The sequence below is a fragment of the Tympanuchus pallidicinctus genome, unplaced genomic scaffold (assembly GCF_026119805.1).
Source record: "Tympanuchus pallidicinctus isolate F22 unplaced genomic scaffold, pur_lepc_1.0 scaffold3, whole genome shotgun sequence".
Classification (NCBI taxonomy): domain Eukaryota; kingdom Metazoa; phylum Chordata; class Aves; order Galliformes; family Phasianidae; genus Tympanuchus; species Tympanuchus pallidicinctus.
In genome coordinates, this window is record NW_026294747.1 from 101626178 (window position 1) to 101641631 (window position 15454).

General features: G+C 42.4%; 1 protein-coding gene across 4 annotated transcripts in view; it reads left to right on the forward strand.

The window, feature by feature from the left end:
• Positions 1 to 15454, forward strand: part of TRAK1 (trafficking kinesin protein 1) — a 124616-nt gene that overhangs the window by 11699 nt on the left and 97463 nt on the right. For 3 of the 4 annotated variants that reach the window (XM_052694282.1, XM_052694283.1, XM_052694289.1), the window contains exon 1: positions 14109 to 14243. The exons of the other annotated variant lie outside the window; for it this stretch is intronic. In XM_052694282.1, coding sequence (XP_052550242.1) covers positions 14158 to 14243 — 86 coding nt within the window. In that variant the 5' untranslated portion in view covers positions 14109 to 14157. Of the gene's footprint in view, positions 1 to 14108; positions 14244 to 15454 lie in introns of those variants that run through there. 4 annotated transcript variants of the gene reach the window in all.

Here is a 15454-nt window from a genome sequence, read left to right on the forward strand (position 1 = left end):
TCCTCCAGGTGACCACAAAGCAAATGAGAGTATGAAACAACTGAAACTCTGAAAGCTCTGCTTTGTGCACTTATGAATGGCTGTTGTAGGACTCCTGTACTGAGCTTGTGCTTTTTCTTGGTGCCCTGGGCTGTGGTAATTTGTGGTAAAGTATGCGGACAACTGAAATGAGAAGAAAGCATGAAAAGGAGGAAATGCATTTCTTAGCAGTGCCAACGCTTGTTGGATCAGCTTCTGTTTGCACCTGGACGGGAGTTTGCTTAGGAGATGGTGTAGATAGGAGGGCAGAGTTGGTCTGTCTGTCTCGTCTCATTGCTGGTAAACGCAGTTAAGCATAGTGATGCTGTCTTGGATATTTTGCCCAAGTTTTGCCTCTTGTCTACAGAGCATGGCCAGCTCAGAAATCAGTACAAAGCTGTAACAATGTGAACGTGCTCAGCACTTCTGTTAAACATTGCTCTGATATTTTTTCAAGATGATGGCATCAGATAGCATGGACTCAGTGAAATAGCTGATTAATAACTCATAGGGTTTGTTACTCTAAATTTAGCCAAGTGACTTGAACTAGAGCCTATCAACTCTTAATGTAAGTGCTCAGCTGATGTGAATCAAACTGCAGCAGCTCTGAATATTAAGGTTCTGTAAGGGGGAACTTTCCTGTTACCACGCTTAGTTGCAGCTTGGAAGGCCCCTGGGCTACTCTGGCTGCACATGCTTGTGATCTGGTGTGATTTATGAGCTTTGTGATTACAGCATTCAAACTGCTCCCACGTCCACCCTCAGTCATCCACGTGTGGAGGAAAAGACAACATTTTGGCAGTGCTGTTGGTGAGGTACGTTCACAAAAATGGGAATTGTGCCAAACTGCAGTTATTGCAGGTTACGGTAACTCTATCTATCAATGACTGTACTTTGCAGTTATACAGTGTTTGCATTGTCTGTCTTTGTTCCCTTACGTATTTGTCTTGCATGCCAACCTTCTGATTTTTCAGTTTCCTGAGTAACAAATGGCAAGTTCTATCAGGACAGCAGCTGAATAAGGTATATGTTAAAATACTTTGGAAGGGAAGCTTTTTTCTCAGAAAATGTAAAATCATAGAGATGGTCTGGAATGTGGGCAGGTTGAGATTCCTGGTATCTTCCATTCAATGCCTTTGTTCTGTAAGTGAAATAAAGCTGATGTTTGTAAATTGTACACAGACTTTGTTGTACTAAGTGAAATAATGTGAGTACAGTGTAGATGGTTAAGCGCAGTTGCAGCCTCTTTGAAAGTGCTAAACCACTTAAAAGGACTTCTTATTTTTACCCACCTTCTCCCACATAGGTTTTGATGGAGCTACTGCATGTGGTACCAGAGAGAAGGGAAAAGAGCTGGGGCCTATTGGAAGCAAGGAAATAGTTGTGTCCACTCTGAGCCAGGAAGTGTGAGCTGTCTTAGAACTTTTTTTCTGCACACTATGCCTGAGACGTTATGGAATCATGAGTTGTTAGAGCTGGGAGGGACCTTTAAAAGTCATCTGGTCCAATTCCCCTGTGTCTGCAGTAAGATCATGTTGCTCAGAGCCCTGTCCAGCCTGACCTTGAACATTTCCAGGGATGGGGCACCCACCACCTCTCTGGGCAACCTGTTCTGTGCCTCACCACCCTTATTGGAGAAGAAAAAAAACATAAACAAACAAAAAACTTAGGTCCAATCTATTTTTCCCCTTTTTTAGTTTAAAACTGTGTCCCCTTGTCCTGTCACAATAGACTCTACTAAAGAGTCTGTTCCCCTCTTTCTTACAGCCCCCCTTTGGTTACTGAAAGGTCACTCTGAAGTCTCCCCAGAACCTTCTCTTCTCCAGGCTGATCAGCCCCAGCTCTCTCAGCCTGTGCTCATAGGGGAAGTGTTCCATCCCGTGGATCATTTTGGTGGCCCTCCTCTGGATGTGCTCCAACAGGTCCATGTCTCTCCTGTACTGAGGACTCCACATCTGGATGCAGTACTCCAGGTGAGGCCTCACCAGCACAGAGCAGAGGGGCAGGATCACCTCCCTCGCCCTGCTGGCCATGCTTCTTTGGATGCAGCCCAGGATACAGTTGGCCTTCTGGGCTGTGAGGGCACAGTGCTGGCTCATGTCCAGCTTGCCATCCACCGGTACCTGCAAGTCCTTTTTGGCAGGGCTGTGCTCCATCCTTTTGTTCGTCAGTCAGTATTGATAGTGAGGTTGCTGCAACCCAGGTGCAAGACCTTGCTCTTGAGGGAACTGTTCAGAAAAATCTGCCCTTTACTAAACAAGCAGAGTTGAAGGGCATCAGGTATCTTATTTGTGGTTACTGTTACACAAGCAGCAGCACAGCTACAGACTTCTTAAATGTGTCTGATGTCAAATTTATTTTTAAAAAGCCATGTCTGGTGCCAGACTATGCTCCAGCCAGACTCAACGCTTGTGATGCAGCTTTTGCTGCTGTGGCTCCTAATTGCAGTTTAAGATTGAGATGAAATGGTTTTCCCTCACTTGTTCTGTCAGAACTCTACAGTATGACACATTCAGTGTTCTGTGAAGATCTAGAACTAGGTAGTGGTGTTGTGTGACTTCTGGTATTGTTATAAATGTTAAACTTTGGATGAAAAGGTAGAAATTTACTTAGTTCCTTAAAATTTTTTTTTTTTTTTTTTTTTTTTTTTTTTTCAATATGAAGTCAGAAATAAGAGTGTATGTTTAATAAACTTACCTGTGAGACTCCTAAAATCTATCTTGATTGTAGTGGCTCTGAGAATCATTAAGTATTAGGTAGAGGGCACATGACTGTCAGTATGTATGTCACAGCCAAACTGACTGCTGTAATGGGAACTGATCTTCTGTATTAGCCTTGTTCAGATCTCAGTGCTTCATACAAACCAAAAAGTAACCCGTTCTGTATTTTCAATTCTTCTTCCCTTTGTTGTTCAGTGATGTGATGAAAATTAAGTTACCTGCCAAATGGCTCTTACTTTAAAATAAGCCAATATTGTTGGATAGTGTGGGAATATATCTGCCTTTGTGTTTGTCCCCTCTGTCCCTTGTGGGAAACAAGAATGAAAACATTCTTAAAGGAGGATGTTAGTGTCACATATGGGTGTTTTATAGTAAACTGATCAAACGAGTTAGACTTGGAATTTGGAGCTCGGTATTCAGCCTCTTGTTACTGTGGATACAGCAATTTTTTTCTTTCTTTTTAACATCTTCCGTATGTCACCATTGCTAAAGCTGCTGTTAGTTCCTAACTTACAGCTCAGCATTATTTTATGAAACCAGCAGGGTAACAGGGGTGGCTTTTTTTGTTTGTTTGTTAATTGGGAATGATTTGCATCTTCAGCTTCAGTCTCTGGTGGGGAGGAAATGAACTTACTGAAGTGTGATGATAGCTTTGGGGTGTTTTTGTTGTTTGGCTTGTGTTTCTTTCAGGAAAAAAAAAATCAGATCACTCCAACTATAGGATCTTGTGCTTGTGTGCAGTTAGAGAATTCAGAGGGATACAAGAAGTTGGTGTAGCAGTGTGCTTTGTGAAGCCTACTAGTCTGTTAGTTTCTGATGCACATTGTATCAAAAACTAGTTGCAAATTTTATGTTATGCCTAAGCAAAGAATCTAGAGCTTGATTCTTATAGGTAACTATGAAGCTGGTGTTAGAATCATTGCTTCTGCTTCCTTTTGAGAGACAAAATACAGATCAGTCTGAGATGTCACCATTAAAGGAATGAATGAATGAATGACTAAAAGGACATGACAGCTAAAAAAGTTAATGATTCAAACGTTTGATTTCCAGAACCGTTAAATAAATAAATAGATAAAAGGACCTGAGAATGGAGGAGGTGTTTTACTCAAACATCTTTCCAGACCTGTCTGAGCTCCCAACTCATGAACCTATAACTGGTGCTGCCATCCCCGCTGCCTGCAGTGGGTGCCACCTGGGGTGCCGGCCCGTCCCCTGCCTGTGCCCGGTGAGAGCTGCAGGTGCCATTGGGGCAGGACGGGGCTGCCCCTGCACGGCTGCTGCGAGGGATGAGGTGAGGAGGGCCCGAGGAGCTGCCGCTCTGCTGCCTGTGGGTGCTGGGGAAGCTCCTGCTGTGCTGGGCCGGGTGTAAATCTGGGACTTGTGTGAGGTGGAGGAGCAGAAGTGGCAGCCGAGGGAGGGGGCCAGAGGCTGGCACGTTTCTCTGTGCTTCTGCAGCAGGTCTGGCAGGATTGCAGCAGCGCTGGCGTGGATGGCAGCTTGAGATGCTGGGTTTGCTCTCTGCAAAAGAAAAGTGAGGGAAACATTTGGTTTGTTCGCCATCAGAAGAATCTAGCAAATCCTTTTCTTCCTTTATCTATGCTACAGCAGAGTCCCAGGTTGTTTCTTCTCATCCTGTGCTGGAGGATGAGGACAAGGGGAGCCTCAAGGACTCAAACAGATTCTGTGGCTCAGAAACAGAAGACCTTTCTGATTCATACGTCTCAATTTTAACTTTTCTTGTCTCGGTTTGACGGAAGTTCTCACATGGAGGCACTTCTGTGAGCCAGTCTTTGCCCTGCCCTGTTCTGTAGATGGGAAATCTGTTTTCCAAGCAACACGAACGAAAGAAAATGGCAGTGTCTTCCCAATGTGTCTGCATTTCTTGCATATGCTCCACGATTTCAATATCATGGCTTCCACAAGGCAGTAGCTGCATACCCAGGTGGTGCTCTGCCACGTCAGCTCTCTCAGAGGCTGCTCTGTAGGTCAGATGGGGGCTAGGGGAAGGTTCTGTACCATAGGATGCTGGGCATGGCCCCAAGTGCTGGAGTACAGTAAAGCATTTGAACAGTGCTCTCAGGCACAGGGTTTGAATTTTGGGTGGTGCTGTGTGGAGTCAGGACTTGGACTCAATGATCCTTGTGAGTCTCTTCCAGCTTGAGACGTTCAGTTGTTCAGGCAGCACTCCCTTGTACTTGCCCAAAGACTGAACTGGTCTGCAGAATGCTTGCACTCCTCTTGGTGCTTTGTAGAGGTGGTCAGTTAATATGTCAGGTTACCCTTTCATGGGTGGACCTGCACACATTGCATTAATTAATAAACTGAACACATGCCTGTTGACTGCAGGAATCTACCAACATCTGTGTATATGAAAGAGTAACGAGGACATAGGGTGGATAGAAGTGTAATGCATGTAGCAGGCACCCCACCCCCAGCAAGAAATTGCTTCCTTTGTTCCCACCTTCAAGCCCTGCATATTATTTGCTACTGCACCCTTTGGCAGTAGCAATCCTCAGATTGTTCCTTATAGCATCTACATGATAAATGCCTATTAATGTCCACTGCTGGCTTGGTGTGAGCTAAAATGGACGTCAGTTTCCTGAGTTCCTTTCTGTAAGAATTTTTCTTCTTCCTTGTAACACAGCTTTTATCCTCTGTAAAACTACTTTCGAAAATCCTTAAAAGAAGGCAGTTAGAAATATTGGTTTTGAAGTTAACTAAATGTACAGGAACAGAGGGCAGTCCATGAGTTTAAAAGAGTGGATGGAACAGATAATGGCTCTGTAATACAGTTAGGTGCAATTAAAGCATTTTGTTTCTCACCCTGCATCACTGAGATTGCAGTTGTTATCTTGAGTAGCTTCATTTTCTGCAATACGAAGCGCTCCGTCAAACTGGAGCGTAATGAAAGGAGCATGGGAAAATCTGATGGAAATGGTGGCTGTTGTTAAGCTACTTGAAACGTAAGCATTTCAGCTTGCTTTCTGAGTTCATCTGTGAAATGCAAATTGAGTTGAGAATGGATGAAGGTGTCCAACTGTGGAGCATTTCTGGGCTCAGGCTGGGCTGGGGGCAGTGTCAGGAATATCACATGAGTCTGTGCTGAGGTCATTAGACTGGGGACACCAGCTGTGCTATTATTAGGGGTTTTAAAGTCTGTGGCAGATGTTCCTAGGCTCTATTCCAGTCTCCAAATGAGGTGCAGTGGAATACATGGAAAAAGAAACATCCGACTAATTGTTTTTCCATGCAACAAACAGATTTTCTTCCCATGCCACCGAGCGAGATATTTTACATTAACTTGCGTGTATCAAAAATAGTTTGAAATGTTTGAAGCAGAGGAATGAAAAAAGTGATCCTATGAAAATAAATGCAAGTGCTGTGTTTGGAGAGTATGACTCAGGGGACTAGCCAGGACTCAAGTTCTTAGGTGTGCATGATCTACCACTTGTGTTTGTTTTTCTTTCCTTTGGTTCTCCTGTTTAGGTGGGGACCATTGTTGTGTTGCATTTTCTATTATGCATACGTGATAAGATGTAAGATGAAATGTGATGCGTATAGGGAAAGAGGTATTAACAATGTTGTGATTAAAATATGTTTACAGAACTGCTGTTATGGTGATACGAAAGTTTCCCTGATTGCTATATGCTGTGTTTGTGTGTGGTAGGAAAACTATATGCATGTCTTGTTTCATTTGTCCCCTCTGGAAGCCAGTTAAACAGTTTAAAAACCCTGGGAATACAAGTCCCAGGCTGCCTAGCATTGTATGGATTTCTGATGCACTTGGTGTTGTAGAGAGTGCAAAAGGAAGGTATCTATCAAAGAGATAGGCTGATTAAATGGCAAAACGAAGATACATGAAAATGAAGAATGCCAATGTTTTCTCATAGGTAACAAGTATGTCCCTCTGTTTCTAGTATTATGGATTGCTTGGACCCTGTAAGGACGTTGTTACTAAGCATGACAGTGTATGTTTAGAGAGTTCCCCAGCATCATCTTTTCTTTTTTATCTTTAGATTGTGGGTATTTTTGAGCTGAAACAGCTCAGTGGTGTCCTGTGTTAATCATGAAATCTTTGTTTCTTCTCTTGTATGTCTTGTATATCCTATCTCAAATCAGAATTCTCTCATACAGAGATTTATTTTTTTTTTGTATGATTACAAACAATAGTACTCAATGATGTAACTTGGAATTCTTGTTGAGGCTCACATGTTTTTTTCCATGTGTTTTTTGGTAGGCACGTTCCTTTCTGGTTGTTGCAGGTACAGATCGTTCAGTTGATCTAAATATCTGAATACTCATTTTCTATATTTTATCTGATAAAAAACAATGATGCAAATCTAGTTTTTTTCTTCTTTAAGACAGTGAGGCACTGGGCTCATCTCTAGTTCTTGCCTCAATGTGATTCCTGCCCGATCCCTCCTGTCCCCAAACAGTTAGACTTAATTTCTAGTAGTGATGTTTTAAACCACTGGTAGTTCTTTCCCACTGAACTGTGGGAACAGCCTGAAGAACGAAATCTCTTGTTTTCAGCGGGATCTGTGGGGGATGTGACCCCATAAGTCTTCGGTTGTTCAGATGGAGGAGTGTGGCTCTGCAGCTTACGCTCTTGTCATTTGAGAGCGCTGCTGTATGACTGCACCCAAAGTAAGCTGCTCTGTGCTGCAGCCTGGGGGCTGATTGCTTGGATTGGTAGCAGGGAGGAATCAGCTTCTTGTTGAGTAAGACTGTGGCCGTCCACCCAGCCACACAGCTCCTGTGAAAAGAACAGTGCCTCTGGTGTTAGTGAGATTATAATGCACGACTCAGAGAAAATTTAAGAGGATTAGTCATGGCATATTGCATTAAGCCTGACTGCTTAATCAGGAGGATTTTTTTTTTTCCTGAAAATTTTGCTGGCAAAACAGAGAAAATCAGGATCTTGATCTGCAGGGGCTTATTCTGAAGGCCTGGAGCAAGTGCAGTCACAGTGTGCTAACACAACTGGTTAGAACATGTCTTCCCAGGGAAGGGATGTGCTGTCAGGTCTGCACAATGGGAGGAGGCCCTGCTAAATGTGCTTGGGATTACTGTACTTGAAAGCAATTCTTTGTTGGGAGTTAGTCCTTGTTTGACTGGAATCCAGTATTTATGTATCCTCTTACATTATCAACAACTTTCTGACTGGGAAATAATTGCTTGGATTAAAGTGCTCAAGTCTTGCACTGAGAGTATTAAGCCCTAGACAGAGCCCCCTCCCCACCCTGCCGTGTTCTGAACTTCAGCAGCCTATTCAGTTCTCTCCATGTGAGGTAAGAGGGCCAGGAGAAAAGGATTTGCTAATAGCAAACTCTAGAAGTTTCAGAAGCATGTTTTCTCTTTCATCCTTCTACCCTCCAAAGATGTTTTAGATGAACTCATCCCTGCTAAACCCTACATTCTGGGCTCTGTGCAGCTCCAGTGGTGCAGCAGTTAGGTCTTCTGGCAGAGGATGCTTCTGCAATTAATCCACGCTAAACAGCTGCCAGTTACATTCTAACTTGTCTGTAAATGTATAATGCTTTAAATATGAAGATTCTCATGTGAGTGTGCATCTTCCTGGGAAGATGGATCAACCTTTCACAGATGAAGTCTCGTCCTCTCACTGGGCACATATGCTAAATCTCTTCTGGGAGAATGTATGGGATTCTGCTGGCCAATTTCTCTTCCTCTTCAGCCTTTATCAATACACTGTAAATAGCATAGGAAAAACCTTTTGGTGTGTGTGTGTATTTAGTCATGGAAGGCTAATTTAGTTAACTGGCAGACTGATAAGTTAATACATATTCCTTCTCCTTGGGGGTATTGAAGGCGAGCTGTGATTTATTATTATTATTAATTTAATTTCTTTAAGGCTGACACTTCTTTGTTGATATCTTGCTGTACAGACCATGTTCTTGCTTCAGGTCAGCAATAAGAAGATAAATTTAATACTGAATGAGTGAGTCTTGGGAGAAGCAGATCTCTTGCTCTCTCCCTCCTCCTAGGTTAAAATGAGATCTGCTGGCCTCACAGAAGGGGCTTACATATTTTGCCCGCTTTCCAACTGCCAAGCAGAGGCTGTAGTCATGCTGAACAAAGCAGCAGCATTCCTGGATCCTTTTAATGATGTATTTAGGACTTCACTGCCTCCTGATTTAATGAGTACAGTGAATGTATTCATGGCTAACAAGAGCGTGCTCATTAAACAGCAGTAAGTTAACTGTCCTATTCTCTTCTCGCAATCTGGTTCATAATTAAATGGTGCCGTGTCTCAATACGACACTGGTTTGCCAAATGGAGAAGGTAGATGTTTTGAGAGTATGCATGGTTAGATAGGATTGTTGTAGTCTAAGTAATTTAGCACAGCTTGCCTCACTGATAGGGCTAGTTTCCTTGGTGGGGGCCTTGTATTTATTCCAACCAATTGAAACATTTAGACTTAAGCAGTTAGCCAAAACATTCGTTTCAATAGCCTTTCAGTTGGTAAAGCTTTGAGTTCTGTATTCTGCTGTGTTGTACTGTTGCTGCTGTGTAAATCCAAGGTAGCATGTCTATACTAACTGGAATCACTAGGATGTGACTGAGGGCAGAGCTGGACACTTGGTTTGCTTCAGACTGATGTATAAACCCAGTATTGGAGTCATGATGGTAAAGCTGCAACATTTAAGAATAAAAAGACAAGCTCGATGTTTTGGGTTGATGGGTGCAAGCTGAGTGAAGGGCTGTGCTGCCCAGAAGCAAGAAGGAGCTTGTTGGAATTGCCCTCAGTGGTGTTGAAATAAAAGTAAAATGCTTATAGAAGTTATCTTCTCCCCGTAAGTGTACTGATTTTGACTTTCTTCATGGAACGAAAGGTAAAAACATACATACAGACAATTTACCTTGGCTCTTATTCTGATGCCTATGCTGAAATACTCTGGCTTAAGTAATGGTAAGAATTACTGAAAAAGAACAGAGGCAGAAGGAATGTGAGGCTGTGAGAGGGACAATGTGCATGTTCTGCTTTTTTACCAGCCACCTCCTGAAACTGTTTTGGGGGCTTTTAGCGTAATCAGAACAACACCAGGCCAGTTCTCGTTTTAGAAACTGCTTTCAATCCTAGTCTGCTTGTGCTTTCTTTTATCCCTCAAACTGGCTTCATAAGAAAAGCCTCAGTCTCTGGTACCTGTTTGCCATATGGAACAGCAGGCTCCCGTGAGGATGGGGGCAGATGTCTGATGCAGCCGGCTGCAGCTGCTGCCTCTTCCCTCAGGCAGTCTGTGCATGACTTGATCCGTACTCTACAGCCAGGGAACACAGATCCCTGCAGGTCCCTGCCTTGGGAATTGTTCAAAGCCTTGCAAACATGTGCTGAGTTTTCCAATAGTCATTGGTTTTGTCTTTTCATTTTTCCTTAAGAGCTGTTTTCATTTAGTTACTCTGAATAGGCAGCCTTGCTTCACCTTTGTATCAGTCCTTTTACATTAATAAGAATGGTAAGGTTCCTTTTTAGATGTAGACTTAACGGTTTTTGATCATGCGTGTGTATGTCACACAATCTATGTATAAAATAATCCAAAGTAAAACGACTAATGCACACTCTGGAAAAACATGTTCTTTCCATCATTAGATAAGAATGAGCCACAGCAGTTGAATCAAGCTGGGAACCACTTGTTTACATGGGCTGGTGTCATGTGGAGACATGCTCACAGCCACCGGTGGTTTGTGCAACTAGTGGAGGTGCAGTGAGTTGCTGTGTGCACAGAAAGAGTCGGGGGGAGCGAGGTGCCAGGGTTTCTTTGGGTTGTTCTCAGTCCCCAGTAGAACTTCCCTGCTGCTGTGTGAAATGGGTGGATGGGGTTGTGGGGTGTCTCTTGTGCCTTGGTGGTGGAGGTGAAGTGGGGTGCGTCATGGGGATGTCATACCAGATGGAGCATGGAGTGATGTTTTGTGATTTGTGGTGCTCTGCTTCTGGCCCCACTGTGTCTGTCCCTATTATGCAGATTGGCAAAAGGTCTGGGTGCTTTTTCCCTTGTGGTGTTGATGGTAGAAAAAGACTATTTCAGGAACAAGTAGCTTTTATTTTGTTCTTATTTTTGGCCTTGAAAAGCTTGAACTTATTTACTACTGGACAACAAATGTACATTAGAGAAGAGGAGGAAAGTGGAAGCAGTTCCTGTAACTGTTTACAGTGCTCACTGCTATTTTTTGTAAGATCTTTCTAAAAGCATCCCCAACATTGCCTGCATTATGGCTTCTGACTTTCTTACAATAGCGTATCACTCACTTCATAGTTCTGGTGCTAAGGCAGTCTGCTGCTCTGCCAGCTTGATCAGAAAATCTGTTTACTGACTGTGCCTGGGGATTTCAGAGGCTGGTAAACATTCTAATTGTTCTAACTCTGAATAATAATTGATCCTGCCTACATAGAGAGCTTTCAGAGACGCTGCATTGAACTCATATTTGCTTGTGTGGGTGTGAAATGGCTGTGTAGGGGATATTCTTTGCAAAATGATGCATTGCTCTATCTGTAAGCTTTCTTGCCACATCTGTTCTGTTTGGATCTTCATATCCACCATATCTAATAACAGGACATAGAAGATATCAAAGTTACATTGCATTAGTAATGGTGGCACCAATTGTTGTTAGCACTGACAAGATATCACCTTCTTCAACCTCTCCTTAGGTTATTTTCAAAAGTCAAGGACCTTTTGCTTGCTCGCTGCCCTGGTGGTGTGCTGAAACAGTGCTGGAAGTTACACTAAAACTTATCAAAGGAAACAGTTTAGAAAGGTTGAGTTGAAGTACACTGCAGGTACAGGAAATCAGAAAAGCTTGTGCTTTGCATGTAGGGCTTTTTATGAAGATTGGATTATTTTTTTCTTTTTCTTTTTTCTTTTTTTTTGCATTGCAAATGGACTGTGAAAAAATCCATGTGCCAGAGAATAGATTTGGTCACTGCAGAGATATTTGAATAAACCCGTGAAAACAGTCCTGAGAATATGCAGTGAGTGTAGGTCATGTAGTCCTGCATTGTTTCTACTGTGGTGGCAAAATGTACTGTGGGTAGGCAAGGCACAACAAATGAATCATTTAAAGATGAATGGAACAGATTGTCTTTATGATGTGAGGTGTACAGGTCTGGCAATTCACATCCACAGTTGCACAAGCACTTCTTGTGCATGGAGCTGCTCAGAGTACATAGGAAGCAAGGAATTGTATTTCAGAATAAACTCTTCCAAATACTGAAGCTTCTGTAAGTTGCTTGGATTTGTTAGACAGTCAGTTGTAGAGTTAAATTCTAATTTATCCTACTGAATATTTAACAATGTCACAGTCTGGCAAGGGATAAATGGCCTTATTGTCTGTTCATTCGTGATGATAGTGTCAGCAAATCTTCATGCTGTTAAAGATGCATGGGCAAGACAGATGGAAGATGGCAATTACACGCACGTGCTGGAAAACTGGAAGGAAAAAAAAAGCACTGGTTGGAAAAATCCTTATTCCCAGAAAAAGGTTTCATAACTGCAAAATGAATGAGAATAAAAAATGGATTTTCATTAGATATTTTAGCTGCTGGGTTTTCAGGGAAATGTGGAAATCCGAGCTTGTGTGCGAAAGGTATGAACAGGAAATCTTTCTTCTTCGTTTTGCATGAAGATAGAAAGAAAAACTTTTTTTCTCTTAAATGTAAGCCTTAAAGAAAGAAGTGTTTCTCTTCCCCCCCATTCTCTGAGCACTGAAGTGCTGCATTTTTATATTGCTGTATACAAATGGAGATAGGAAGATGTCTTCTTTGAAACTTGAAACAGCTGCATGAAATACTTTCACTCGTGATGACTTTAAACCTCATTGCTTCCCTATTTGGCTTGAATTTTATTTCTCCTATTTCAGGGATTTGCCTTCAAGCTTATGACAATGCATAGAAATGCTCAGGAGAACAAAGTTATATTTGCAAATCTAAATTACCTGATGAAATCTACCATTCACCATATGGTGGATTTCATTCTCCTGTAACAACAGTCTGATGCTTATAACAGCCCTTGCACTTCAGTAAAGCTGCATGAGTCAGGGCTGTCATGAAGCAGGAAGCAGTGGTGTGAGAAGGCACTGGGAATATCAGCAGCTCTGCTGACGAAGTAAGCAATGGCTTTCCTATCTTAAAGGCTGGACTTTGTCCAGGCACGTGGTTATGCTCAGTCTTTGACTGAAGAATAATGGAATGATTGTAGATCAGCCTGAAAAACATGCGTGAGTGCAAGGGATTGATATGGTAAGAAGACAGTATGAAATGAGGATGTTTTTTAATATTGAAGTTGCATAGTCAGCATTCAAAGGCTGTTGTCATAGGAAGCACTGTAAATAACCATCGGTGTAGGTGTGAGCCTTTTTGAATAATTACAGCTGAATTTTGCCCAAAATGTGGATAGTGAGACAAGATGGGAGAGAGAACCATAATAAGCAGGCGCAGTTGAGAAATGCTTAAAACTGGACCATGCTGGGAGGGAGTTGCATTCCATAGCTGCAGTGATTCAAATGTTTGTTACTTGTGTGGACTTCCCCTTGGACCGCCAAGTTTATGCATCCTTTGTTTAGAAGCAGAGAGCTGGACCAGGCCACCAAGAGACCTGCTGCTAGACATGGCTGCAAACTTGTCCTGGGCGTGAGCAGCCAGGAGGTGGGCTGAGGTGAGTGGTTGTGATCTGTGTTGGACCAAGTTAAATTTGTCATTCCTGGAGAAAACTACAAAGCAGTTATTTCCAAATTCTTACAACTCAGAACTCGCTGTGGGATTGCTCATGCATTATATACAGATGGCATTTCAAGAGGGGCAGAACTTGTGTTTTCCTGTCGTTCGGAGCATAAATCCAGAACACCAGGGCTTGCTTTGTGGGAGTACTTGTGTGACTGCCAGATGAGCTCATGGCTCCATCGGTCCATCGGTGTGTCTGGACTTGCAGCAGAAACCTTTGTTGAAGTGTGTGCAGTTTTAAAGTGCTACTTGATTTTATTCTGTAGTTAAATGTTACTGCCTCTGTGAAGACTCTATTTGTGGTGTGTTCGTGATGGTAGATATTGCCTTGATTTTGCTTCTGATGTTTATAAGGAGAAGACTGCTAACCTCCGTTCTGTTCAGCGGGTGTTTGGCATACAGCTGTCTGCACTACTGTGTGCTGAAATAGAAATTTAGGACATGATTAAGAACGTAGATATTGTGAAGATCACGGTTCCAGTGCAGCAGACTGAAGAGAGGAGCAGTCTGAGCCTTTCTCTTTGACTCAGTTTGGTAGTTCGTGTAACTGCTCAGCCAAGAGAGGGCGAGGAAACTTGTGCGGGAGCCAAAGTTACAATAGCATTCAAATGACCTTACAGCATCAAGAACTCCTCGTGTGGGGAAAACGCAAATAGAACCGGCAGTTAAAGCAAGTGTGCTGGCCAAATGGTGAAGTTCTGGAGTGGGAAAGCAGACTCGGGAAAGGAGGAATGCTACGCAGATGATCAAGAGCAAAAAGGGCACAAGAGCAGGTACAGCAGTGGCTGCTGTGGAGTTGCAGTTCTCTGATGCTGTTTGAGCTCAACTTTGAGTGTAGTATGTGTGTAATGTGTGTGCAGATACATTGCTAGCTATGTTTTCAATCAACTCAGACAGAGAGCATGCAAGTGCTGCTTTTGTGCTTTTCGGATTCCCTTAGTCTGCAGTTCAGCTGAATATTGTTTTTCAGCTGTTTTGCTGGATAACAATGCCTGGCCTCTTACTCCAGTAACGCTGAGCTGCTGTTGTACTGACACACACAGCTTTTGTACTGTGGGGAAGGAGGAAAGACTTATGTTTTGGGATGCAAAAGTAGGGCATCAGCAGTTCACCGATGCTTGGAGGGGTCCAGCATTGCTTTTTATTCTTTTTCCTCCAAATTGGAGTTGTACTTCAGAGTCTGTTAGTCCTAGTAAAATGCCATTCTGCTTCAGATGCTGTCACACTAAGGTTTTTGGTGGTTTTTTTTTTGTTGTTGTTTTTTGAGAATAAAACAGTAGGAATTTGAGTTACTTAAGATTTAAAGACCGTGAAAGGAACTGCTTTGGGCATCAGTTATCTGAAGTCATGTTGTTATTATTAAACAATTGCTGTGATGGCAGCAGATAAATCCGTGCAAATTTAGTCTTTGGGCTTCAAAGAAGTTGCAGTTATTTGGTATATCCACAGGATAATTTATTTGTCACATTCCAGAATCAGCAACAGAAGTGAAGGGCAGTAAACATGTTAATATATGTGTGTGTGTGTGTGTGTGTGTGTGTATAATAATACATATATATTTATATATGCTAACAGATACATTGGTAACTACAAGCCTCGTTATTAAAGTAATCCTTGTCTGGCTGGTGTGCTGGGACTTTGTTCTGGTATTAACATGGAAGTAGAGCACAAGATGACCTGTACTGTACTGGGGTTTGCATCATTTTATTAAGCTCATTTGAGTTTGATTTTCTTGTCTGTAGTTAAATTTGAAACCAGAACGTTCAAAGAGGAAGAAAGGAAGAAAACCAGAAAACAAAATGGTTACAAATTACTGCATGAATTTCAAAGCTATCAATTATTTTTCATAGAGCTCTATTATTTTAAGAATAAGGGCTTAAATCTTGATGGATCTGAAAAACTTAATTGCTGTTGGAGAGTTAAGTGCCTGCATTCTGATGACTGGAAGGTGGAGAAAAATAGAATTTTTTTTCCCCCTAACAGT